The following is a 27,441-nucleotide window of genomic DNA, read 5'->3' as shown; positions in this document are numbered from 1 at the left end:
CGAGATATGCTGTGGCACGTGAGAGGGGGAGGACAGCCAGCGAGAGAGAGAGCGAGAGAGTCAGCCGACAGAGCAGGAGAGCTGGGAAATGTACTGTGCAACTCTGCCTCGTTTACATTTTAAATGAATTCAGAAGGAAATTTGCGAGATAGGCATTTTCTCCGCCTAACGTGCGTGGTGTATATTTTGAAGCAGAAACACAGAGACAACGTGTCATGTCGTCTCTGTGTTTCTCTTTCTCTTTCTAAAGCACCCGGCAGAATATCCAATTTGTCAGTGTGTCCATGAAGATTGGATTTCACCATTCAAAAAGAGGAATTTGGTTAGAAATGGAATATTATTGATTTGTTCCACATGGAGGTGTGGTTTGATGCAGATACATGAGCATTGTACACTGACTTAGAGGGAAACATGCAATATATATATATATATATATATTCCTTCATCAATTTTGCTCTGAAGTTTTGATGCCATTAACCATTGTTGCGGAAATGGTGTGACTAGAGAGATTACATCAAACCTGGAGGAGCACATTATTAGTCACCCTCCTGAGAATTACCTCATTACCATTTTAGGTATAACACTGCATAATAGTGCAAGCTGATATTAATGTTATTCCAACCATATGTTTTAAGATGTAAAAAAGACATTCATTCTCTGAACATAGCATCTTACTGTAGCAGTCGCATCTGTTATTTAATAGTAAACATTTCAAATGATTATGTTGTTGATGTACACACCAAATACGTGCAGTCTTTTTTCAGAAGGTTACCACAGCTTGGGCACTGATGTCAATTTAATCATACAATATTCCATGTGTGACCTTAAAAAGTGTATATATTTAAAGTTCTTACATTTTCACCATGTACGGGCCAGTTTCAAATCATCCATGTGGTCATCCATTCAGCATGTTGGATGGTCTGCTGATAGGTCAGAACACTGCAGAGGCCTGTTAATGCAGCTCTGACACTTATGCTAGGTAGGTTGAAATATAATATAGGCCTGACTGCCTTTATAACATGGCAGGCAGACTGCACCATATACCTTTTCCTATTTGACACAGACATGTGGTGTTTGCTAGTGACAGATGCTGCGCACTACTGGTCCCAGAGGTCACGAATGACCTTTTGGATTGTCTTTTTTTCAGTCACACAGCATTATTTCTTTGACGATGGCCACCAATGTTACCCCGGGCACCTCAGTGGAGCCGTGGGTTGTTCCTGCCTGTCTTCTGAGATCACATTTACCTCAGATGAGCCGTGCGTATGTGTGTGCATGCGTAAAAGACAGGAGTTGAATGAACGAATTTGTATGTCAATGCACTTGCATGTGAAAGGAAATGAATGTGGATCTGCATGTTCGTGAGGATGCCTCACTAACCACCCATAGTCTGCTTGATGCTTATAACAAAGCTTAATTGCTGCATGACAAGCCTCTTGTTTGGATGCTGGAGGGATTTTCTTTTATTACACAGAATGAATGAATCATCACTAAGATGTGTGTCTTCAGTGGCCGTTTCTTGGCTTAAAAATCCTGCCGCACACAGGATCTGTTAAGCATTTTATCCGTGACCACCAGTGAGTTTACATTCATTTAACTTCATAGGATGAAGTGCTTCAAAAGACAAGGCGTCTGTTGAGCATGTTCATCACCAAACTTTTACATTATGTAGGATTTCACAAGAGATTTTCTTTTTATGGAAAACCAAACTGTGAAATGTGGTGAGAGCAAAACTGTGAAATGACATCCCGGAGTCGTATGGCTTAAGTTTACCGTAGCGATTTCAGAGCTGGCAGGAACAAGGTGCAGCGCAGGCCCCATGTTGTCAGAGGTGCGTGATCCCACCCCACCCCGTGTCCTCTCCATCTGTCCCCTGTTTAAATGTTGCTGTTTAATTTGTATACACATACTTTTGAAAGGGTACATAAACCTATATATTCATATATAATTGTATAAGCAGGAAAATGGCATCCCAAATAGCAAATGAAACCAAAGCACCTGTGTTATATATTTGATTCTAGTGTTGTCTAGAAAGCCGTCATTTATGTCTGCATCACTAATAAGTTGTTTTGGGGTTTTTGGCCTTCTGTCATGCAAAAAAGACAAACTGTGATCTATATCAATGAAGGACAACCCTGTGAAAAGCTGGCATAATTTTCTATTGCCTGAGGCCTTCTGTCAAAAATGTGATTTTGCCCTCAACTCCTTATTCTTAATCTTGTACTTTAAAGATGATCTGAGGTGAATCCAGTCTTTATTTTCATGGAAGCAAGAGAGCACCATATAAGGAAGTGAAAATGAAGTCCAAAAAAAATTAAAAAATCGATAAATGGTGGAAAATGTTTGGCAGATGAATATGAGAATCTGCAGTGGACAGACGATGCTCTTGATGTGATATATAATTGTAGTTTAACAATGTGCAGACCTTGGGGATATTCGCTATGCAATATGTGGCCTTAAGACTGGGATCGCTATGGAAACCGAAGACCCCGAACGACCTGCTGTGCCCACCCACTTGGACAGCCGTTAATCATCTTCGCTCAGATCCTGGCAATGCAGAATTTGGCCAATGTGTCAAGAAGCAATTATATATACTTAGTGCTCGGGCACCACACACACCCCCCTTTCCTCGCTCTCTCACTCTCACACTCTTAATATAATCACAGTGTAGTCAGTTTAAAAGCCCTCTGTTCATTTCACCGTCTATCTGGGGGATGCATACAATGCAGATGAAGAGAAGTTTAAAAAGACAGAGGATATTCTATTCTGAGAGCCTTTATAATCAGAATACTCTTTACATATAAATCATATTCAACCATTCACTCATTTTACCAGCCTCCTGAGCTGACTGACATACTAAATTACCCCAGCTGGCCCATTGCATTCACTGCACATATTGGGCTGGGGCGGATCACGGAGACTAATGCGAGCTGACTGGAGTGAGATTATGTTCCGCTACTAACAGCTAAAACGTGAATAAAACCATCCGCCAATCCACGCTGTTCCCCCATTATATCGACCCGATCAGCTGTGTGACAACAGCAAGAGAACACGTCAGAGAAAAATGTAGAGACACAAAATATAACAGATGAAGCAGGACTTTTGAGAGCTCTGGAACTGATGTCCTGTCTTACATTTATCTATTTTAATCAATCAGTTTCAACTGTAAAGTAACATATTTAAATCAGTTGTCATGTCTAAGGTGTCAAAGTCAAACTATTGTTTGTTTGAACCAGTACAGTTTTTTTTTTTAATATAATTATGCCTTCAGTTTGACGTGATGTCACAATGGCTGTGGTATTAGTGGCATTTCTTCATCGCTTAATAGCACCTTGGACATCCTAGTTTATCTCTTGTTTGCAGTTTGCCTAAGTAATTAAACTGGTTTGGTTTAGGAAACAAAGCTACACAGTTTTTGCCCCAAATACACAGTTTCACACGTTCAGCCCTGAATGCTCCAACTCCAAGAAAGCAGCTACATGAGGGTTACTGGGATGCTCAAAGTTCAGGCACTATGTGAAGGACATACACTTCTGTTTTGCACCGACAGGCATCCATTCTGAACTTGATTGCCTTCCCTGTGATTTCTTATCGACACACCAGGGGGAGGGCCTATGCACGTCGTTAGCACGTACTGTCCCACAACTGCCTGCAGATTTGAATGCAGCCAGAGTAATTTTAGACAGCTTGGTGTGCATTAGGGCTGTAGAGCAATGTTAGGCTTTGAACACTTGATGACAGGCTGTTAGACAGCTTCCATCCATCGGGTTCCTTTTACCAGGGTCCACTCTTGTAATAACCCACTCTTCATCATAACCATTCATCTGGAAAAGGGACGCAGGCATTTTTGACACGTTTGGTGCTAAGTGAACTGAAATTGTGTGAATTTCACTGCATAGCACATTCTCACATTTGCAAGAGGCGTGCACTGGGAGTAGCGGTTGAAGGAGAGAGTTACTTTAGTCGGTGTGCTGAAATGACTTGATACCATCAGAGTGGAGTAATAATTTTGACTGTGCATGTTAAAACCCAATTAGCATTGTATAAATCTGCCCTTCTCACCTCCTGTTAAATACTGTAAGTATAAATTATTAACAGAACAGAGAGAGGAGCAGCATGAAAACAAAGGAACTTTTGATTTCAAATGAAAACTATTTATTTTATAATCAATGATGAACAAATTCATTTAAATGATCCTTTTGGAATTTTAAAAATGATAATCGTAGAGAATGTGAGACATGAAGAAAAGATGAGCGGGGTCTAGATAAACAAACACCTTCCTGTTTCTTTGCAAAGAAATGGGAAGACGAGCTGCATTAGCATTGGATTCTAAAAATCTTTTCCTTTAATGCTGTTTTTCCGTTGCCAGAAATCAAGCAAGCTGCTTACCTTATGAGGACAAATGGGGGTCGGTGAGTTAAAAGACTTCTCTGGTGTCTGGCTCTGGTTCTACAAGAAAAACACATTATCAGACACATGTTTTCAGTGGAGGACATCTCCCTGCAAATCTTTAGTGACAGAGGTTCCAGCTTATTTTCTGGTCCTTGTTATTAGTGTTTTTGTAATATATTTCAGAGGGGTTCAGAAACTCTCTGACTAATCCTAGACCAAAGCTTTTGTTGACAGTCACATTTTAAATCTTTATCTTCACAGCATAGTTCTTATTGTGCATCATGTGAAAGGAAATAGTGTTGCATTTTGTTTTGTTTTCCAGTTTCTCCTTGTCTCTATCTCTCCACGATGATTATAAATCCTTCTTTGTCAGACGATTTCACTGAACATATGTTCGGACTTTTGCACACATGCCTGATTGCGGTTTTTGAGGTTAAATGATTATCACATTGTTAATACAGCAATACATCACTCAGACACGAAAATACACCATTAAAAAGCAGATACAAGGTAAGTCAACAAGCCAACAACAGATGGTCCCGCTGTTTGTGATTATGCAAAGATCCAAAGTATTTGCATACTAGCAATGCCACCATAAAGAAAAAAAATAAATAAAGAAAGAACACAAGCCATCTTGAGCTGACCTGGACGAGGACTAAAAAGAGCAATCAGTGAAGCAAACCCAGCAGGGATGTGATGGACTCACAAACTTCTTTGGAAATCTACCAAAGGGTCTGCCCCCTGGGAAGGCTCTGTTGATTTCCAGGCAGGTGCTTTCAGTTATATCCTCATATCCAGGTATGTGCCTGTGGTATGTCTGCTGCTCCGTGACACTATTAATGCCTGCCTTATGGTATCACCAGGACAGATGAGACACTCAACTCTCCAGACTCTTAACATCTATATTTCATTGCATCTAAAAAGGAGAACACCTCACTGGCCAAGGCACTGAAGGAGAAAAATCAGCCAGGCTTTCACTGCAGCGTAAACACTGTGTCTTGAAATATAAATGAATACATGGGACTTGCTGGGATGATGGAATTAGAAGACAAAATTTCCCCTATAGAGTGAGTAGCAGTGATCGCCATGATATCTTAATTGATGTGACAAATAAAACCAAATCATTTTCTTTGGGGAGAGGGGAATGAAATTGATTTTGCATGTTTCCTGAATGTTGAAGATTTTCACCCAGGGGAGGATGCTAACTGACCTTGGCGCCAAGCACTGTTTCTGAAATGGTGACGTACAGACTGCTCTGTGTATTCTTGATATAAGTAGAGATTTCTTTTTTTTTTTTTTTAAAGGTGATAGTAGTCCAATTAAATACAAAGTTACTGTGTCTTTTTACAACACACATAATATCTTTCATTGTGCTATCAGTTAAGATTCAAGGAGAAGTAAAGACACCGGAAGCCTTAAAAACCTCACATAAATGGTTCTAGTGTAAATTCAAATTAACTTTGCCACTTAGGATCACTGTTAAAAGATAATCATAGAGCAGAAAATGTGACATTTTCTTAAAGAATTTATTTAAACTCAGCCTAAAATAGGAAGTTATGAAGAGTTTGATTGAGTAAGTACTTTAAAGTGAAAGAAAAAAATACCAATAAGGCAGTATAAAAGGAACATTATGGAGTTAAAATAGCCTTGGTCTATTATTTGATCAAAATGTCATCTCTGTCCAGTCACTGCCCTCTTGTTTATAGTTTGTATGACTCCTGTCAACAGATGCAAAAGGAGGTGAGTTCATGGCCTCTGCTTCCATGGAACTGAATAAGAGCTTCTATCTATCCATCTGTGCATCCATTATCTATACCCAGTTATTCCTGTTCCCGTTTGGCTGCAAACAGAGTTTCCATTCTAACTGACAACTGCCTCAATGCAGTTTAGTCACAAATGAACACGCACACTCCTTACAATCTATAAATAGTATAAAAATACTGATTATAATAACTCTTGAATGTACCTTCAACAAATGCAAGTAGTTAACAAATACGTTCCCAAAAACCCTTAGTGCACACTGTGTCATATTTCATTTAAAGCTACACAAAGGAACTTCTGCAATTTCTAACTTTTTGTGTCCCCTAACAAGGCTGGATTCCAAGTTGCTTTTACAAAACTGTCCAAGATTTTCTTTATTTGCTCTCTTACTTGGTCACGCTCTCACTTTCTTTTCCATAATTACTTCTTTGAGTCAGTCGCCTCTATCAAGACACCCAGTGGAGCTCTGTGATCTAGTTTCATCGATGCTGATGCGTGACATAGCGCAGTAAAACGATACGCAGTCGTCCCACTGGGATGGGAGTCCAAAGTTATTTTGGCTGGTTTTTACCGATAGCTGGGAAGGAAGATCGCTGCAGCTAGACGACGCTTCCTAAAAGTAAGCAAATATTCCTTCAAATGAGACTGTAACTGATATTTTAATGTGGACAAAAGTCCTATGTGCTGCTTGGAATAAGGAAGCCTATTTGTTTGATGCCAGTCACAGATAATCAAATAACACACAAAGGCATTGCGTGTGTGTCTATGTGTATGTGTGTGTGTGTGTGTGTGTGTGTGTGTGTGTGTGTGTGTGTGTGTGTGTGTGTGTGTGTGTGTGTGTGTGTGTGTGTGTGTGTGTGTGTGTGTGTGTGTGTGTGTGTGTGTGTGTGTGTGTGTGTGCGTGTGCGTGTGAGTGTGCAGAGTCATTTTAATAAGGCAAATTTTACTTCTCATTCACGCCACCGCCTTCTGTAGCATAATCTCTATCTAAGTCACATATGTATAAGGTAATTATTGGTGATTAGGGTTATATCATTGTGGGATCCAAGCAGCCTTTGTGAAAAAAACATCTCTCATTCATATATTCATACAGAAGGTACAGAAGACATTTTCTTCAATTATGAAACCAGAAATGGAAAAGCTCAAAAAGGAGGGAAAAAAAACAACTTCAATTTTTCAACTTTGGCCAGGGACATTTTGCCTCTGATGGAGAAACACTATTGACAAGGCTTGCAACAGAGGGTTTAGGATTACACCGCATGTTGATGTTTCTGTATTGTCAGAATGTTTGAGGTGGTTCTGTAATTTGATCAGGCCCAGAGAGTACAATACTTTGAAATATAACAAAAATAATTTTCTGAGGAAATGAGAAGATAACTGGAACTTGATGTTTCTTCATGTAAATTCTTAGGGAAATGCTGATTTGGTAAAACATATTCTTTGCTATTGGTTTTGTCTTTGATATCCTTTACAAAAGAGGTGTTACAACCCACAAATAGCCAGGGTCCTATTTATCTTCTCTAAAATACATTTAGATTAATCTTCGGAGCCAAGTAAAAGTGATAAGGAAACCAACTTCCTTGTAAGACATACTATCCCAAATGTTTTTTGTGCTTTTTCCCTACATCCCGGATGTAATACATAGTAGTCTAGTCACATTAGCTGAGCCAACCTCCCCAAGATGCAACCCCCATGAAGAAGAAGAAAGAAAAAACTAAACAAAACAAAAAGAAAACAAGAGCACCATTCACTGGTGAGTGGACAGGGACTTGAGGCACATTTGTATTTCCAGCCCTATCAGCTCAGCCTCCATTTCCCACACATACAAGGAGGCTTTATACTGTCATCTTCCCCAGCTCCCCTCCAAAAGACTGCACTACATTGAGTAAACTGCATTTCTGCCAGCTAGTTACTGCTTTTCTAGCAGTGTTTGACACCCCAACACTGTCCCAACCCCCCCATCACCCTACCCAATGAAATATAGTTCCCTGACTAGGATTAAAAGAGCAATGTAGTTCAAGGATTATCAAATGCCTTTGATCATGTGACTGCTATGTTTTTGATCTGCCGCACATAGCACTAAATATATTCTCTTTTTCTTGCCTTCTATCTCTATCTCTCCATGGATTTCCCCCTTGCTTGGTGGTTATTTGCAGCATGAAAATACTTCTTGACAGACAGTGAAAGAAAAGATTGTAACAAGTATAAAAAAAAACATACAGCCATATATATATATATATATATATATATATATATATATATATATATATATATATATATATATATATATATATATATGTATGTATATGTGTGTTTTTGTGTGTTGTGGGGGGGCTCAAAATTAAAATGAAAAGTTATTATATACCAGCACTGTACTGTATGTAACATGCAAAATGAGAATACTTGTGGCTGAAGCTTGATACTGATGAAAATCTATTCATCCAATTTAGGGTCTCAGAGTCTTATATAATGTTCGCAATGAATGTTTTAATATCTTTGGAGTTGGGAGTTTGAGTGGTGCAGAAATGAACGTGTACAATATGAAATCTGATTTCCAAATCAGAAGAAAATGAGCTGTGTTTTCTGTGCTGATCTATTGGGGGCGTGCGTCTTCTGGGTCTGACAGATCTCAGATCACCTTGTATGAGCCTGATATGGTAAATAAAGCTTGAGTTTTCTTTGAGTAAATAAAATCCCATTCATGAGAAATCACATACACACATTTAAGATTTTTAAATATGTTTACTTTCCACCTTTCAGCGAACAACACTGCTACACTTTTATAATGATCTTGTCATGCTTCTAATGCAGCCACATTGTGACAGGATAGGAGAGGAACGTAAAATGGAAAATGGAACGTATCAAAACAATTATTTTGATGTGGCTTCAAGCAACACAACATTTCAATGTGGATGGGACTCGAACCGTGAATCATTATAAGGCGTGGTTTTAGGCAAAAAAAAAAAAAAGCCCATCAAGAAATGATTGAATATCATTTTAATGGGTAGGTCCCTACAAGGCATTCATGCTGTCTACCTGCCATGTTATTAGATAGACCATGTCAGTCAAGCTCAGGAACAGAAAATCAACATACAGACGGGCTGACAAGACATAAGCATACCGCCTTCTATCTTCCTCCCAGCTTCGCATGTTTATCTAGTCTTCCATGTGAGCTTTGTGCAGAACTGTGCATATGCATACCGAATGATGAATGTTCAGAAACAAGTGCCTGAAGGAAGCTGTACATATAGCACAAGCTCTTTGAAACTGTGCCAGGGGTGGGCCTCATTTGCAAAGCAATTTGACAACAAAAGTAAAATACTCTGAAACGTTAAACTAAATTCTAGAGGTGCTGAGAAAGGGAATTCAAGAGGGTCACAACCCATTTTCTTGCGTATGCTCCTGACATGACTTATTTGCAGACCTTGCATTGCACCAGTGCAATGTCATGGTTGCTTTGGCAAGAGAGAGGGCCCTCATTTACATGGGAAGGAGTCCTGGAGGTTCACACAAGCTTGAATTTGACCAAGATACCAACAAGCCTGAGGAAAAATGACATAATTAAAGCATACTAAGCTGCTGTGTTTGAAACAACCCCACCACATGGTGAGTGAATCTCCCAGACTTGAAATGGGGTAATTGCTAATTATGATTTATTATTAATTTATAAACTGATAAATAACATATAGAGAGACTTAGATTTTATTATGTTGCATTTATGTGAAATTAATGTGTGGAATTTAAAAATGTTTTCTGCAAAACTCATGTAGATTACAATCATATTGACTCTTTTGCCAGTCTCCATTTAATGGAGATTTTATTTTTCTTCCCTTTGTGATTTTTGAGCAGCGTCTACTACCATGGATTGTTTTTACCAATATAATATTTGTGTGGATTAACTTGAGCAGGATTTCATTCTTTGGGGATTTTTTTTAATAATCTATAATATCACGAAGAAGCTTAATATTGTTTTTATTGCCTATGGAATGCTGCTGCTACATCCATCCTTTCAGTAAGTTTTATGGACCTAAAGAAAAAGGTACACAAGAAAAAAAGCTGTTGCTGTTTTGATAGAAAAGATAAAAAAAATAGAGCTGCAGCTCACTGTTGGGTATGCCTTCTTAACAGTGTCTTTCTTACACATTCAGCCCGTTTACATTTACGCAGTCTTCGAAAAATATTATTATTGTCTAGGTCTTAGTAGAACCAGACTTTTACAATAGATATAAACATGTTAGTCTGCCTGAATGCATAGTAAACTGAAAGTCAGACTAACACTTCCAGATAATGTGTTTGGAAGTCGATTTATAATTCACAGCGAGTCCAGTCAGAGCCAAGGCGGTCTCTGCAGTGAGCTGAGGCTCCACAGTTTCCACCTCAGTGTTTGACCAGGAATTAACATAAGAAAGTGCCACACGCAATATGAAAGAAACTGCTGGCATCGGAATAACCACGAGCAAGTTTGAAAAATATTGCTCACAAACATAAAGAACACAACATGAAATCTACAGATCTGTAAAAGTGTCACATTCACTGCTCAACATGGCACCAATTTGCCACAGAGTAAATTGCTTGTTAATTGTTTTGCCTCGTAAGGTAACACGTTAAGAGAAAATAGAGCTGTGCATACTTTGTTCAAGGAACATATTCCCTTCCTGTGCTTAAACACAAGGTCAGTTGTCTAATTAAAAGAATGAGTCAAGCCATACATGTGGCACAACTATGGATGTTATAGTACCAAGTGAGAATACGTGTGATGTCAAGTCAAGTCAAGTTTATTTATAAAGGCACATTTAAAGCAAGCAAAGTTGGCCAAAGTGCTGTACAGATACAATACATAACATTATAACAAGTACAAAACAACATGAGAAAAGAAAATGGATAAAATACATCGCTTACGATAAAATTGCAAAAATGTAATGCGGATACAAAGTTAAACTTAGTTAAAAGCCAGTAAGAAAAGATGGGTTTTCAGTGCAGATTTAAAAGCCCCCGAACTGGAGGAAAATGTAATGTAGTAATGTAATGTACATTACTTCACAACTTTGGAGCAGCTTTTGCAAAAGCACGGTCTCCTTTGGTTTGTAACGGCATCTCGGAACAGCAGGGCCTCAGCAGACCTAAGAGCCCTCCTCAGCGAGTAGACAGTTAACAGTTCTGCAAGGTAAGGAGCGAGGCCACACCACACTGTAAAAACAAACAATAAGATTTTAAAATCAATCCTAATTGGAAGCCAGTGTGGAGACAAGGGAACAAGCGTGAAGTGGTCTCTCTTATTTTTGCCGGTCAGCAATCGACTGATGTGAATCTCGTTTTTTTTTGTAGCTCTTCCTCAATAATAAACAAAAAACCTTTGATTAAAGACCACATCTTTAAAAAGTACTGCATATACATATGACTATTTAGAAATAACCATGGTCAATATGACAGTGGTGGGAAAAAATCATTCAGATTGTTGAGGTTGTGAATTAAGCTCTTTCCGAAGTGATAATTCATCCATCATGCAACCATCAGTGTACCGACCACAACAATCTTTCTTTTTTTTGGCTATTTCTGTAATTATCTAAAAAAAAAATTTAAATGCACCAATTTGTACATTAGGGACAGAGGTCCCCATGATTAAGTTGGAGATAATCATACAGTGTGTCTGTTTAGAAATGTGTGAATATAAATAAGCTGTCTACATCTAAAATATGAGAAAAGAAACCAACACAACAAATGTTTTTTTATACTTTGTTGAGAAGGAACAGTTTTAATACAAATTTGGGCCACGAGACGAGAGACTTCATGCTGAAAAGCTCTCTAATCCAGTCATATTTTGGGTGACTTTCTAAGATAAATACTTTGGCATTGTCTTGATGAGAGAGCCTCGCCTCATTTAAATGTCTTTGGGATCTGGATCAGTCCACATGGTGGGAGTCAGGCTTCTGCACTTGACCATATAATGTGCCGTGCTTGTCGAAACGCAGAATGCATTTCTCTGTTCAAAGTATATTTCTTGGCCTGCTCTCGTCACTCACTCCCTCTAACCAATTTGTCATTCTAAGCCTGGCCTTGCCGTTGCCAACGCCCGGATGATAGCAGTGGGCCTTTCTGATCCAAGCAGTGGCAAGGGAGCAGGCCAAGTGTTACGCGAGCCACCCTGGGACACCGAGCCGGCGCTTCTGCCGGCTGATGCACGCCTCCACGGTCGAGAGGGAACTGGCTTTGCAGATGCTTTCGATTCGACACAGAATGGAGCTCATCTACTTTGTGGGGACATTCTCTTTGTGGTTGTGCACTGCATTTGCGCTTGTTTGTGGATTTTGTGAGCAAGTGTGCATGTGCATTCAAATGTGTGTGTCAGAGAGATTAAGAGTGTCTACTTGAGTGTTCACTCCGTATTACTCTGCATGTCTGTGAGCTGCTCTTAATATAAAGACACAATTTTGCTAAAATGAGGCTAAGGCTTTCTTTTTTGGGTTCATAGTTATAGTGTTCAATATGTTTTGATGAACTTACAGTGCTGCTTCCCTACCTAGTCCTTTACAGTCCTTTGAAGAGCAAGAGGCAACAGAACATGACTGTCACCACTTCATTATTGCCATTTTAAACAACCATTAATGTCCCCATTCAAATGCTTGGATGCTGCTTTGCTATTAGGCTTATCAGCTAGTTACCCAATTTACTACAGCAGTTCTTTCTATAATCGGGTGAGCAGAGCATTAAGTGTATTTAAATTTATATTAGCTCCACATTGTCAATGATTGTTTTTCATGGTCAGGGAAAACTTTCCTTTGATAAATTAAAGTAAACATCATGTCATCATGTTAAATTACTCAAGTACTTGAGCTTCATAATAAGGAAATGTTGCCCTTTTCACAAAAGAGGGTCACAAAGACTAATGTGAAAACATATTTAAAGAACAAATGTTAAAATATTATTTGTAAAACAGTTTAGCAAAGAGATGCTTTTCATTCTTTAGCATGTCCAGTTGTGATTAAGAAGCTGTTTTGATGAGCAGCCTACTCCTTTTTAGGCTGAGATGCTAAATATCGACCTTCCAGACCCCTGTGTTTCAACAGTGATTAAACTATGCATGGCTAATGGCATTTCCATGGTGGCAGATGTACTTATCTTGGCAAAAAAGAAAAGAATGGAAAAAAGAAACCCACCCACCATTTTGTTCCCAACAATCAGCTCTCTGAAAATAAACCCATTCGTTTGTCTGAGAATTGAGACCCCATGGCAGTTCATTGAATACTAGCCAAACCTTTCTATTTATGCACTGATACCCATCTCACATAGCAATAGCAGCCTTTCATCTGTCTGAACACAATTCAGTATTAAAATGAGAATAAATCTAGAAGGCTCCAATCAGTTTCCCTTGTATGAGCACAGTTAACATGTGTGTGACTGCTCCTTGAGCACTGATGGCAGGGACATGGGCGATTAAGGCCATAGTCCAATCAAACCAGCTGTGTGCCATTCCCCCCATGGCCTTGGTTGTGCCAGGCATGTGTTCCACACTAGTAACAGGCAGAGAGACCTCAACCAAACCCCAGTCATGGGAGTTAGGGCCACACATGAACCTGGACATGTAGACAGATGGGGGGTTTAGCTACACAAACATTTATCAGAGACAGAGCTGCTATGCAAGCAGAAATAATCTCATTGGTTGCAATAAACCTCAGAGGGAAGACTTTTTGCCCAAGCAGCAATAGGCTGCTGGAGCATGGTTGTGAAAAGCTGCGCTAAGAGAGGAAACAACTCACATGATGAATCCATGCTCCTTGTGAATAACAGGATGTTATTAAGCTATTTTGGAAAGCTACTATTTTAAGTCAACACTTTGTCCAGAGCATTTTGTCAAACTAGCTTTTGCAACAATCTATTTCAGTCTGTCAAGTCTCATAATGTAGTTTCTTAATGATAAAACATTTGACTTTTGGTGTCTAAGCTAGTATCTGCAGAGATATTTGAGGTTAAGCAAGTTAACTTTACCCACTTCCATAGAATCAGAGTACACAGGTGGAAACTATAGGGAGTACTTTTGATATTAAGAGTAGCAGCTCTATAGAAGACATGTTAGAGGCAAGTGCCTCTTGCACCTTAATCAGAGGTAAGGATGAGATGAACCATGAAGGGGCGATAGTGAACATAAATCACTGCTAAAGATGTTCTACTGAACTAGCTATGTTCATATTTAAAAAAGGATAATAAACTGACTATAGGAATAAAAACATGAATAACATGAGTTAATAAGCTTTGCAGAAGAATTTAACTTTAGCCCATTTTCCAAATAAGATTTTACCAGAATTCTGAACACCCAACACCAATGGATTTGTCATTCGTCCTTGTAGGTATTCATTCACTGAAGACAATGTCTGCTTTTATGAACGTACTCCAATACAAAAACCCATAATATTCTCTTTAGAGGTCAATTGCACAAAGATCGTTCCATCAGTCCAACTTGACACTGATATCTAAAAGCAAGCTGTTTGTACATAACATTTAAACATAAAAAGACCTAACCAAGGCCAAGGCTGAAAGCATTATTAGTAGCAACTTTTCTGACAGCCAACTCACAGAATACATGCTTTATCCGTGCAAACTAGCCCATTATTTATGACTATCAAGGACAAAATGCAAGGCAAAATTTTTGTAACTACATTTGAGAACATATTTTTATTATGGTTGTTTGTGTGGCCTCAGTGGAAACAATCAAAAGTTTGGGTAAGGGCGATTTTTGTAAATCAAGTAAAGCAAGAGTGCAAAACTGCGTATAAAAGCAATTACTGCAATCATTTCGACTCAAGTAACATCCTAAAGCCCCATGCCGATAGTCTCTGTAATAAGTGGGATGTTTCTGAACAAGAATGAAATTGCAAATCTATTTTGGTTCTGCTTCTTGAGGGTAGAGAAGAAACACGTGAATCTATGTTGTTTTAGCAAACAGTGATTATTCTTTTTCATTGTTCTTTTTAGTAGTTTCCACAGGAGAACCCTCTAAAAATTGTCTTTTGCTCTAAACCTTCAACCGAATGACATGTCAAACCATCAATAAGCTATCAAATGGACTCACATGGACAGCCCGCTAAACATCCATTAAAGCCATTGATGGTTGTTGTTTTGACCACGAACAGGAAAGAATATTTGTGTCCGCCACAATACTTCAGAAACATCTTTGGAACAAGTTTCATAGATTGGAACTACGTCAAAAGAAAGCTTTATCAGCAGCAACACAGGGAAAAGTGTTAAAAATCTCAAAAGCCCAAAGTTCATTTGTAATTCTGGGCAGTGCTTTGCTATGCTGTCCCCTCTGTTTATACAATGACATGTGAAAACAGTAATGGTACCAATTTTAGGAATGTAAAAGCCCTGAAGACATTAGAAACGGTGCTATAAGGTGTTGTATTTTGTTTTTCATAAATTTCTCGTGCATATATGCGGTTGCCCCCTCTAACTTGGCTGCTCTACCAGACTATTGTTGCAGGGACTGTGCTTTAATGGACAGAGATCTCAGATGTTATTCTCAGTCTGTTACAGCCACTCTCCCAGTTTGGAGGTTGCAACCGCAAGAGCTCCAATTACCTCTGACACCACTGTTGGGTTCATTTTATACATATTTTCTATTTCAGTTTTCTGGCCTTGGAATTTTTCAACTCACCTGTGTTCCTTCTTTTTGATGTTCCTGTTGCTTGAGATTGATATATCCATCACTATTGGTTTCTTCTGGAGTTTGGCCGAGGTGATGTCGAAAATGGGATGGCTTTATTTATATCTCTCTTGCTCATGTATATTCTGAGGTCTATGGCTGGGGAATTGCCCTGGCCGAGGTTTTAACCTTTGATCTTTGGTTCCAAGGGAAAAGGTGCTTTGTTGTGGTTTGCTTTCATCTTCATGGCATCCCTATGATTGCCATTTGTTTGTGCGATACCAAAGTATTTGCTATGTTACCTTGTTGTAGCTCAAACCCCTCAGCTTTAATAATTTTGTCTCTCTTTGATATTAGTCGAACAAATTTGTGAACTACAAATGACATTCAGATATTGCTGTGAAGCCACTTTGAGGTTGTCATCTCTCAGAGCGTGTGACCTGGGTGAGGGGGTCAGGCACAACAACAGTGGGGGTGTTCCCAATTCATCAATTCAGTAAATTCTTATTGTCTTCTTTATTTTGTACAGGTAACGTACAGGTGTACAGTTCCAAGCATTCCAGTATGTTTCTATGTTGTGAGGAGTCATAATGTCTGTTCCAAGTGGTTTAAATATTCCTCTGTCTGATCTTACAGTCTCTAGGGGCTGAGGTTGCTTATACAGCAGAATTCAAATTATTTGTTATTCTCTACTCGGGGGGCTGCTATTTGCAGTAGTCAAGTTATGATCAGAATGTCCTGGTCTCTCTAGGTTTACCCTTCCGAGATAAAAAAAAAAAACAAACCCGGGTAATCTGGACAACATCTGACCCATCATGGCTTCATTTATATATTTGTCACTCTACTGATTTGGACATCGGTGGCTGGAGGCTTGCCCAGATCAGCATTCAAACCACTGAGTTTCTTTTCACTAGGGCAAATTGAGACAAGTTCTTAAGCCCTCACTAGATAATAGAAAATAATATAATGCTTATTCCCAGATGGAGTCATTTCCTGAAAAGAGCGTTCTGGCCTCACAATGGTTTCATTCAAGAAGAAAAGTAATGGGTGGTTCTTTAAAATGCAAAACAATTCAACTGAAACACAGACTCCATTCCTACTCACAATGCTAATCCTCTCTGATACAGATGTAACAACTCTAGTGTGAAGTTCTCTTTTTTTTTAAGCTTTAAGTATTGAGTCTGTGTATAAAACTGCACACAAACTCCATCTCAGAGAGAAATTCTTTGGAAAATGAACATGTATGAATGACACTAGATACAATTTGAAGTTTATAAAGAAAAACAAACTTTAAAGTAAAAAGTTTACAGTTTTGTGAAGAAGAAAACAAAAACCCATGTGGCAGCAACATCTGCTGCACCGCTACAGTGGTAATAAATGCAGCATAGATAAAAGATGAGGGACTTTTTACTCATGGACTTTACAAAAGACCAGGAGCACACATACACCCAAGTGATTTTTATGCAGAGAATCATAAACCATAAATGGAAAATGTAAGAAAACATGTGACTTTCTAACAAAATATGCACAATAAAAAGATTTAATCATTACTACAAAAGAAAACCGTTCATAACCACAATTAAAGATATGATAATTATCATGATGATCTTTTAAACTTAGTACAAAAGAGCATAAGTGTGTGAAGGAGGCAGATGTTACTGTATTTTTTGTGTCGTTTTGTCATTCAGTCTGCACTTTTTCTTTTTTGAAAAGCAGGCTCTCTAAATCCAATACAGTTTCTCACAGCGTGAGCCAGCTTCAAAGCCCTGCTCCGTGGTCTGGCCCGTCTGTGCTCTCACCCACCTCCTGGTTGTTTAAGAGAGCAAAAGCACAGCGGTGCAGTTAAACACACAGATCCACCCCAGCACCAACAGAGGGACTGCTGTTTGGCAAAATACCCTCTCTTTCTCCTTTGCTCTCATTCTCTCACTTCTCCACTATCTCTCCCACCTTCCTTCCTTCCTTCCTTCCTTCCTTCCTTCCTTCCTTCCTTCCTTCCTTCCTTCCTTCCTTCCTTCCTTCCTTCCTTCCTTCCTTCCTTCCTTGCTTGCTTCCCTTCTTCAGTCATCTCCCTTCCATAGATCTCATTAAAACCAGATACTCTTCACCCTCGACACCTTTTCTCCCATCTTCTGTAACTGTGCGGTTCCCTCATCATACAATTTATCTTTCATTCCTTCTCTAACACTCACTGCATTTGTCAGTTACTTCACTCTCTCCATCATTTACCTTTTCCCATCTCCAGCTACTTGAGCTGTCCTCACTCTTCACCCGGCACTCCATCCCAGTGTCCTGTGCCTCCTCTCTATTTTTTGCCGCAACTCAATACCTATTGCCGCCTCTGCCTTGCACCTCGCTGAAGATGTAGAGTGATTGATGCTAAGCATAGGCTCTAGGCCATCCCTCCTACCACACACACAGGATCATCACACTGAACCCAGAGGGGATGCCACTACCTCAGAGAGGGAGTTGAAGTAGATGGTGAGGGTGGAATGCCCAACTAGTCATACCAACCCATGTCTGAGGAAAGGTAGGCTTGGGGGTGCCCTTGGTGGGGAGTATGAATTGGTACACTGGCGTGCTCATTATGGCTCAGCAGGGACTGTCCTGCAGGGCATCTACTATGTGGATGCGGAGCTCATTACGCCAGGAAGCCAGAGAACTGAGGGCATTCAGAAGCAGCAGGACTTGTTGCAGAGATAAAAAAAAAAACAAATAAAAGGGGAGGCAAGCCGAGATTACCCTTAATCAGAGGCACCTGTAGACTGTGGTCCCTCCTTCTTCATTTCCTCCCTCGAAGACCCAATAGCTTTCTCAATGTGTGGACAGAATTTTTTGTTGTTGTAATTATTCCAAGAGCTTCACTCGACTTTCCGTCTCAAGCTTGGAGTCGCAAGTTTGCCTCCTAATGAGAAACCCATGAACCACTGGTGTTATTTATTTATTAAATTATTTATTCAAAGCAGTATGAGTAATGTCTTATTTAAATTAGTATGATTTCAGCAAACTGAGCGGTGCAAAGCTCTCCCTACAGTGTGTTATTGGCATTCAACTCCCATCACACTCCTCATGATGATGGAAAGAGAGTTAATTAAGTTTTCATGCGGCAAATGCATCAAAATGAAGGAATCAGATCTAAATCTACTATTATTGAAATTTAGTGTGACACATACAGACATTTTGTTCCTTTAAAGTCTTAAAAAATAAAACAAGATATACCTGATAAATAAATTCTATCAAAATTAATGTTAGAATGAGTTAGAAATACTTTAGTCGTCTCTTAGAAGTAACACAAATCTAAATCATTTCTCTCCCACTAGTAACCTGATGTGAAACCAGTGCTCCTCTGAAGACAGTAAGAGCTCCTTCTTACCAATTCGCATTGAAAACTGTCACTGCCAATTGTTTGGGCAAATTTCAGTTTCTAAAGATGACACAACAAACAAGCATTGACTTTGATGTGAGTTAGAAGGTGCAAGCTAAAGTCTGTTTTAAGTGTTGTGGAGAAGTGCAAAGGGGATTAATAAAAACAAGACAATGTGATGTGCATCAGTAAACCCCTTTTGTGATTCTCTCCTTCCTTGCACACTCCCTTCAGGTGCTCAGATGTTCTTTGAAACCAACTGTCAAGCTGTTGTCTGAGCAAGATGGTACAAAAAGACTCAATCCAAAAGCTGCACCTCAGCTACATTATGGCTTAGTTCTCTCTGTTTGTGATTTGTATCATCAACCTCTCTTATTTGTTATGCTCGTTCTCAACAGCACAATAACAACCATATACATATAAGAACATATATATATATATATATATATATATATATATATATATATATATATATATATATATATATATATATATATATATATATATAAAAACATATGTGACCCCATTTTAGAAGGACTTACTGCTGCTGAAGGGTAATGACCTAGTCGAATCGCCTTTACCAGCAATAACTCGAAGTAATCTTGTCTGTATGACATTATTAAGGAACATGGGCCTTTCCTCTTTACAACATTGCTTTAGTTCATTGAGGATTCAGCTCTCTAATGGTCTCACCTCGGCATTTTCACCGGTTTAGGGTCTAGAATGACATCTTGGCACTTTTCTTTTTCAGCCTTTCTGTTGCCAATTTACTGGAGTTTTTGACATCATTGTCCTGTTGCAAAACCCCTGATTCCCACCAGAGAGTAGAAGCCTTCTGGTCCAGTTTTGCTTCATAACGTATTTCGGAAGCAGGGCACTTGCGAGCACTGCCTGCACATCTGGATTTGTGAGATGACACGTTTGCCTGAAGGTTTTGAGATCATGGGAGAATTGCGGTAATCTGCTTGTTTAAAGACATGCTTCTTGTTATCCCCCGTCCTTTCTGCGACTATACACACAAATTCTGAGTTTTGTCAAACAAAAAGTGCTTTTCAGCATTTAAAACGAAACCTTCCTTGAGTGTGGCTGAAATCTTTTTTTAAATCTTCTGAAATGTTTACCAATGGCCACGGTTTAACCTATAATGGCGGAGCCCTTGTTGTGTTTTATTGTGAAAATAGCTTCCTACCTGCTCAATCTGCTGTGTGTATATTGATGCACCAAAACAGACTCCAAGCATATCGCTAGCTTCTCTGTGACTTTGTAAACTGCTCTGCAGTGTTTCTTGTGTGGCTGCTCTCATTGACAAGAATGGCCACCGTTGACAGCGGTTCTCGTGACGCAACCATGTCACTGCGCTTGTGCTCTTGGTGGGACCCTGGGGCAACCACATTTCAGCCAAGTATTCATTTTGTGCACATGGGATCACATTAAATCTTCAAAAAACTTGTGTCACTGTGAAAGTTGTGGTCTCAGTATCTGCAAGATACCCAGGTGGTATCAAAACAAGCCCACATTATCAACCCTCCAGCCCCATGCTTGACAAGGAGGTTTTTTTTGTACTTTGCACATGTTCAAATATGTCCACTTTAAATAATTTACAATATAATGTGCCATATGCCATTTTTCACCTGAGGTTGTACTTACTAAATTTTATGACCTGATACAATAACCTGATTCATAAAAACAGAATTCTTACACGATTGTATGTATATTATGGTAATAATTAAGGAAAAATATAACTAGATACACTGCAGTTCAAATTAGACATTTTAATTTAATTTAATGTGAATTATATTATGATAAAACTAAAAAGGCCCACACATTTAGACTCCTTAGCAGCAAAATCTCTCCGCCTACATTTGCGTATCATGTTACACGTTGTGTTTCAGTTAAATTAATACACCCACTTATAAAGTGACTTGATGAATTTATTATTTCAGCCTCTGCATAGACATCTAAATTATTTTTTTGGCTTGTTTTGTTGGTATTCTGTGCTCAGTTTCTTGAGGCTATATTAAAAGTAAAAGAAAAACTTTTTCCAAAAAAAGACAGAAATAATTTGTAGTGACATTCTAATGTGTATCAAAATATAAACATTAAAAGGATACAGAATGTGGTCTCTGTTAAAATTATCACAAGAACCAAGCATGTGATAAAAGAATACACTTATTGTCACATAAATATCTAAAGAGTTTTGTCACTAATCATGGTGTGTGGCCTCATTATTTCAGCTTGATGTGCTGCCATACCTGACAGAAATACAACATGAATTACAAAAACAAAAGATTTGTGTTGAGACGCTGATCAGCTCATTCCCTCAGTGCCTGGTAAGAACACTTACTTTGCAGGCTACACAGTGGCTGCACCACGGGGAGAAAATCTAGTTCAAAGAAGTTGTCATCTCTGAAAGTGGAATGAAGTAGTGAAACATTCACAAACACCCAGCTTTATTTGTGTTTTATCTCTGAGTTTACTCGATGAAATGGAACTGCCACACATTTTTGTTTTGCCTGCAGTGGAAAGGCAAAAGGTGAAACAACGAAACAAAAAGCATGAAATAGAAAAAAGGTACTTTCAACGAGGAATGATTTTTTTTCAATCTCTGTCATGGTCAAAAATCAAACTCCCCTATGTTTTACAAAACACGCCGCCCCAAGAGCTTTCATTTGTACTTCTGCATTCTGTTTGTAGTTAGGCAACTCTCCAAACAAAAATCCATGAGCTCATGACAGAGACACTGAAACTAAACTGTCAGACATTGCTGCTGCTTACAAGATGATGGATTGCATTCATCAGAACAAGGAGTCTAATCAAATCTGGAGCTGAACTCATCAAACCCCTCAGAGGAGGTGCGCAGACCTGGGATCACTAACTATGTCTGTATTTTCTTTCCCTTTTCAACATGATCTACAGCTAAAAGTGACGTTAGTTCAACATGGGTGCTTTGGAAATAATAGTCCTGATCTTATTCATCCTTTGATGAAAAAGCTATAAAACACACTCATTTATGGAGAGCAGTTTATGGCATTGCACATTTTTTATGTTGCAACAAACCCATACTTTATCACTTTCCAACTAGTTTGAATTCCAAAACATGAAGAATGAAGATAGATAGATAGATAGATAGATAGATAGATAGATAGATAGATAGATAGATAGATAGATAGATAGATAGATAGATAGATAGATAGATAGATAGATAGATAGATAGATAGATAGATAGATAGATAGATAGATAGATAGATAGATAGATAGATAGTTTCTGAGGGAACTTGTGTTGATTCATTCTGTCGAGCATTTATGAGGTCTGGCACTGATGTTGGATGAGAAGGACTGACTCGCAATCTCCAAGGGTCAGGACTGGTCAGGCCAGTCAAGGTCTTCAACACTACAGTTATCTTTGCAGTCCTTACTTTGTGCCCTGGGGCACAGTCATGTTGAAATAGAAGAGGTGTTTTACTCATCTTTTGTGAAAAAGTTAGCCTTTCACTGAAAATAAATCCTCCTGACTACCAGTAATTCCAATTTGTCCTCTGTAGAGGACATTTGTAAACCTGTATATCTCCCATCCACTGTATACAACTGAATGAACTCCTGTTGTTCCTTACAGAGGACTTTTAGGGCTTTTCAATGATACCAAGTGTTTAGGGGTGGGCCTTTGGTACCTCTCACTTCCTAGTTATAGGTATAGTTTTGGCGGATGCTGGGAGGCCGTTATGTATCTGAAAGCTTGGTGATGTTTTGAGGAGGAGGGATAATGGTACACAGCTGATTTTCAGGATCTGGGCTAGACCAGATCCTGAAAATCAGCTGTGTACCATTATCCCTCACATCACAGAGTTTTCAGATACGTAACGGCCTCCCAGCATCCGCCAATCCCAGATTCAACCAGCTGACTGCCAAACAGAGACACGTGATTCATAACTCTTCAGAACATGTTCCTACAGTCCAGTGTCGGTGTGCTTTACACCACTGCTCAGCCATGCCATGAAGCAACAGCTGGACAGATTGTGTGCTTACATTAATGCAAGTTTGTAGTCTAGAACTCCTCAGTGCAGTGGAATCTTTTACACACCATGCGCTGTAGCCATTGTTGACCCTGCTCTGTGATTTGATGAGGTTTTCTGCTTTGTGGCCAAGTTTTTGTTGTTCCTAAATGTTTCTACGTCCTTAAATCGCTTCCAGTTGACAGTCGAATATCTGATAGGAATGAAATCTCACAAACCGCTTTACTGCAACGGTGTCATCCTCAGTACTATGCTTGAAGTCAATGATCTCTTCAGAATCGCCCACTTTTAATCACAAATGTTTACAATTGGAGACTGAATAGCTAGGTGCTTAATTTTAAGCACAGTGGGAATGGATCGAAAGTAATCAAAAGGTATGGTCACATACAGTGTAGATCTATAATACAATATACAATTATAGTCTAATCCAGTGCAAATCTGCTTTCAGGAGTTTTCTTCTTTCTCTCCTTCTCTCCTCTGAAACATAATGACACACTGAAATAGTTAAGCCTTCTTTTTTCAGTTCAACCAGGTCACATGCCCTCACATAAAATGACAGAGGAATGTTAACTTTGGCATTGTAATTTCCTTTTTGTCATACTAGTACATTTGTTTTCATTAGACAGGATTGCTCAGCAGTCCTGGCTCTTGTGTCCAGTAATGGAGCATGCGATTGCAGGTCCATTATAGACTACCAGCGATGAATAAATTATATAGTCAGATATCATGTGAATAATAGATCACAAATTATCCATTGTTATGTCTTTGCCTAAACAGTTTCCAACAGGCAATAATCTGAATTTTGGCGAGGTGAATGTCGAAGATGAACATCTTGAATATTACTCAGTGAGTCTTACTGTAGAAAGAAAAATGGTGGAATTAATATACAGGACTTCTTAAAATATTTAGACAAAGGACTAAGTAAAGTAATCACAGCCAATGTAAAGATGTAATGAAAACACCCTATACGCAGAGGTGCAACACTGAGCATTAATGAAATTACTGAGCTGGAACTCTGTAGACTGCTGTCTGTACTGTGCAATGAAAAGGAACAGGAGAGGAAAGCAACTGAGGCATGCAAGTCACAGTCACAATTACTATTTCATTAAGGAGCTGCCACCATTGGCAGGCGTTCTCTGGCATTGTTGTGGGAAGGCTGCCATGGCACCGGAAGAATGGGGGTGGGGATAAGGACTCAGGGTGCCGGAGAGGGGGACACAGAAGGAAGGGGGAGTTATGGGTGGGAGGAAACATGCTCTAATTTGGGTCATCTCCCAATCTGCATAGGGTCAGGCGACAGAGCCTCTGCACCTAATCTGAAAACACATATGCTGTTATGGGTATCCACCTGAATTAACTGCCCTAATTATTCCTGATGGAGAAGGGAGGGCAAGTTAGAGACTGGAAAGCAACAATGGTGGTGGTGGGTGGGGGAGAGATGCCCAGTTATTCTTCCAGACTTATTGCAGTGACATGCATTTAAGGCGATGGAATCTACCTGTCAAGATGACAGGGTAGGCCTTAATTGTGTTAAAAGGTAGGGGGGTGTATATGCTTTGAAGAATGGAGAGTGGATGTTGGGGGAGGGGGACGTATCTTTGTTACCACATTTGAAGCAGTCAGTCGCTATGAGTCAATGCAGCCTTAGCGAGTGCCGAGCACACTCTGTCGAGCTAATCAACACTTACTGTAGCTGTATCTCACTGCAACGTCACATCCACAGTTAAACACCAGTACACAATATTTAAGCTTCAACAAAAAGATAAGAATATCTAGCCAGTAAAGAGGGGAAAAAAACTAAAGTGTGTGATTAAGGTGAACATTTGCAGCTTTTCCAGCATTTGACTGACACTTGAAAAATATTGTTTGTAAAATTATCTGAGAAAGACTAAGGCTCAAAAAGGGTTTCATGGTGTTTGACATGCAGTTTAGATTTACTGTATATGTTGAAATATTCCAAACCCTGGAAAAAAAACATGTGGTGGAATTAAAAAAAAAAACAAGGAAAAAGAGCTGGACCACAACGCGAGTAAAAGAACAACCAAATTGTCAGCAGGGAGCTCCTCATTGCACAAATAGCTGAAATTACAGCTCATTATTGTTTATTTTTTTAATTACCCTGACCAGCTTGACAATCACAAAACAGTAGCTGATGGGAGTTAATTTTTGCAGGTGTTATCCTGCACTTTACTCATCTCACTTTATGTGTAACTGATTATGTTAATAGGATTTCAACTCAATTTATTCAAGTGCTGATCAATGGCATGCAATCTCTGCACTTCATGCATTATGTATTTTAATGGAACTCACTTGCTTTATGGCTGAGTGGCTAAAGGTTAACAGTCCCAATAGGTGGGACTCCCTGAAGACTAATCTGAACTTCAAACACAGCTTTTTTTCTCACTTCACAAAGGAAAAAGCGCCCAACAACAGGCAAAAGTTGTTTTTTATCACCACTTCTTACGGCTCATTGAGAGAATGGAGCGATTTATTATCCCGCATCCTATACTCACATTATTGTGAATATAAATGGCATAGACATTTTACTCTCTGTAGGAAGTGAGGCAGAAAAAAGAAGGAGTTAGAGGTTGGGGAATTAGTGAGAAGAGTACTGGCACAATATAGGGGCAGGAGAAAATATAGAACCAGGGAAATGATTAAAAGGGAACGTGCATGAGGGGTAGAGGTGACACCAAGAAAAACGGGAGGCAATGACATAAAATATCAGACAAACAGACATATATGTCACAGTTTCTATAATTATCTTCTTGAAATTGAATCGTTATATATCAGTGGGATCTTAAGTCTTTTTTCTTTTCAGTTTAATATGGAAAATATCCAGGTGTCTCCTGAGACCCTGTCTGCTGAGACTCCTGCTACACCATGTGAGGACTGTGAGGTAAAAACCCCTCCAGTCTACATTAAATCTAAAAGTGCAAGACACAATATGCTTGAAACATATCCTTTGAGGGTCACTTGGCAGTTTTCACCTTATTGTCTTCTAAGTCATCTAGACTTGCCTGTGGTCATTGAGAAAATGATGTTGAGCTGCCTGTGAGATGATTTCTTATGCTCTTACAGAAACTGTACATTTTAAAGAGTCATTTTTTGCCACCTTGCCAAAGAGCTTTTTATAGATGCACGTTATGCATAACAGATGCTAGCAGTCTAATGGATTGTTGAGAGAATGTAAAGATTTGATCAGCGGTTATTTAGAGGTAATCAAATGGCGAAAGGCTGAAAATGCAATCTAACTTTTTCTGGGCTTAAATGGACATGTTACGCTGCCTCGCAGCTGGTCTGCTTTAATATGGATCGCACTGCTGGGACATTTTACTCTACCGTAATGTAAACAAGCACAGATTCATGAATCAACTCTGAACAATTTAATGAGAGCAAATCTGACTTGTGCAATCAGAATTTGGCTGCATTTGCTGCCATTATCATTCCGTCATTTTTTTTTTTGTTTTACATAGATGAAAGTGGATTAATGGTAAAACACATGATTCCTTAGGGAATAGGGGGGTACGGTGAGGCGAGCGGAGGTTTAAAGCTGTCAGAAAATCACTTAGTCGACAAAAGATTCCAGTCAGAAACATGACGTATAACCTGTAAAGAAGCACTTGACTTCAACACAGCCCGGGCAGGCCAGCCATTTTAACTGGCGCCATCAGTCTCCTCCAGGTAATGCAATTAGATGCCACTAATATCTTGGGATGCTCTTCAAACTGCAAATGCACTTTTGCTAAATAGCACACGCTCTAATAACTAGTGACAGCACTCAAGGAGCCAGGCTGAAAAAGCTTTTGCATATGATTGGTTCGAGTAATGGCACATGCAGAAACTCCAACTGATTGAAATCATGAACTGAAAACAGATGTTATCCAAATTTAAGATGGCTTGTTTGTGTTGTTGCTAGGCAACATTCCACACATTGGGATGTAGCATGCATAAAACATTTGTTTAAGAGTTCTAATGTGGGATTATATTTCTGTGATGTTTTGTTTTTTGATGGAGTTGTCTGTATTCATATCTACTCAAGATTCCTTAATTTATTTGTCTAAGAGTAAGGCTGCAATAAGGAGTCTATCCCAAATAGAAACAAGAAATGAGGTGTCTTAGATGTCACTTTAGAACTACCATATGCTAAATTTAAGTTTCATGGACTGAAAAAGGGTCTTGTCGTTCACATTGGGAACCATCTATAGTATCGGAGGAGGTTGACGGAACCTGCAGAGCTGCTAGACCATCAATGGTTAAGTTCTTGCTATAGTAAC

General features: G+C 39.1%; 1 protein-coding gene across 2 annotated transcripts in view; it reads right to left on the bottom strand.

Annotated features, from left to right (window-relative positions):
- pcdh11 (protocadherin 11) overlaps positions 1-27,441 on the bottom strand; it is a 151,824-nt gene that overhangs the window by 84,793 nt on the left and 39,590 nt on the right. For both annotated transcript variants that reach the window (XM_061725451.1, XM_061725452.1), the window contains one exon: positions 4,390-4,449. In XM_061725451.1, the coding sequence (XP_061581435.1) occupies positions 4,390-4,449 (60 nt within the window). The remainder of the gene's footprint in view (positions 1-4,389; positions 4,450-27,441) is intronic.

Source organism: Cololabis saira, chromosome 7 (genome assembly GCF_033807715.1).
Source record: "Cololabis saira isolate AMF1-May2022 chromosome 7, fColSai1.1, whole genome shotgun sequence".
Lineage (NCBI taxonomy): Eukaryota > Metazoa > Chordata > Actinopteri > Beloniformes > Belonidae > Cololabis > Cololabis saira.
Note: the sequence above shows the minus strand (reverse complement) of the source record. Positions and strands in the feature narration are given on the sequence as shown.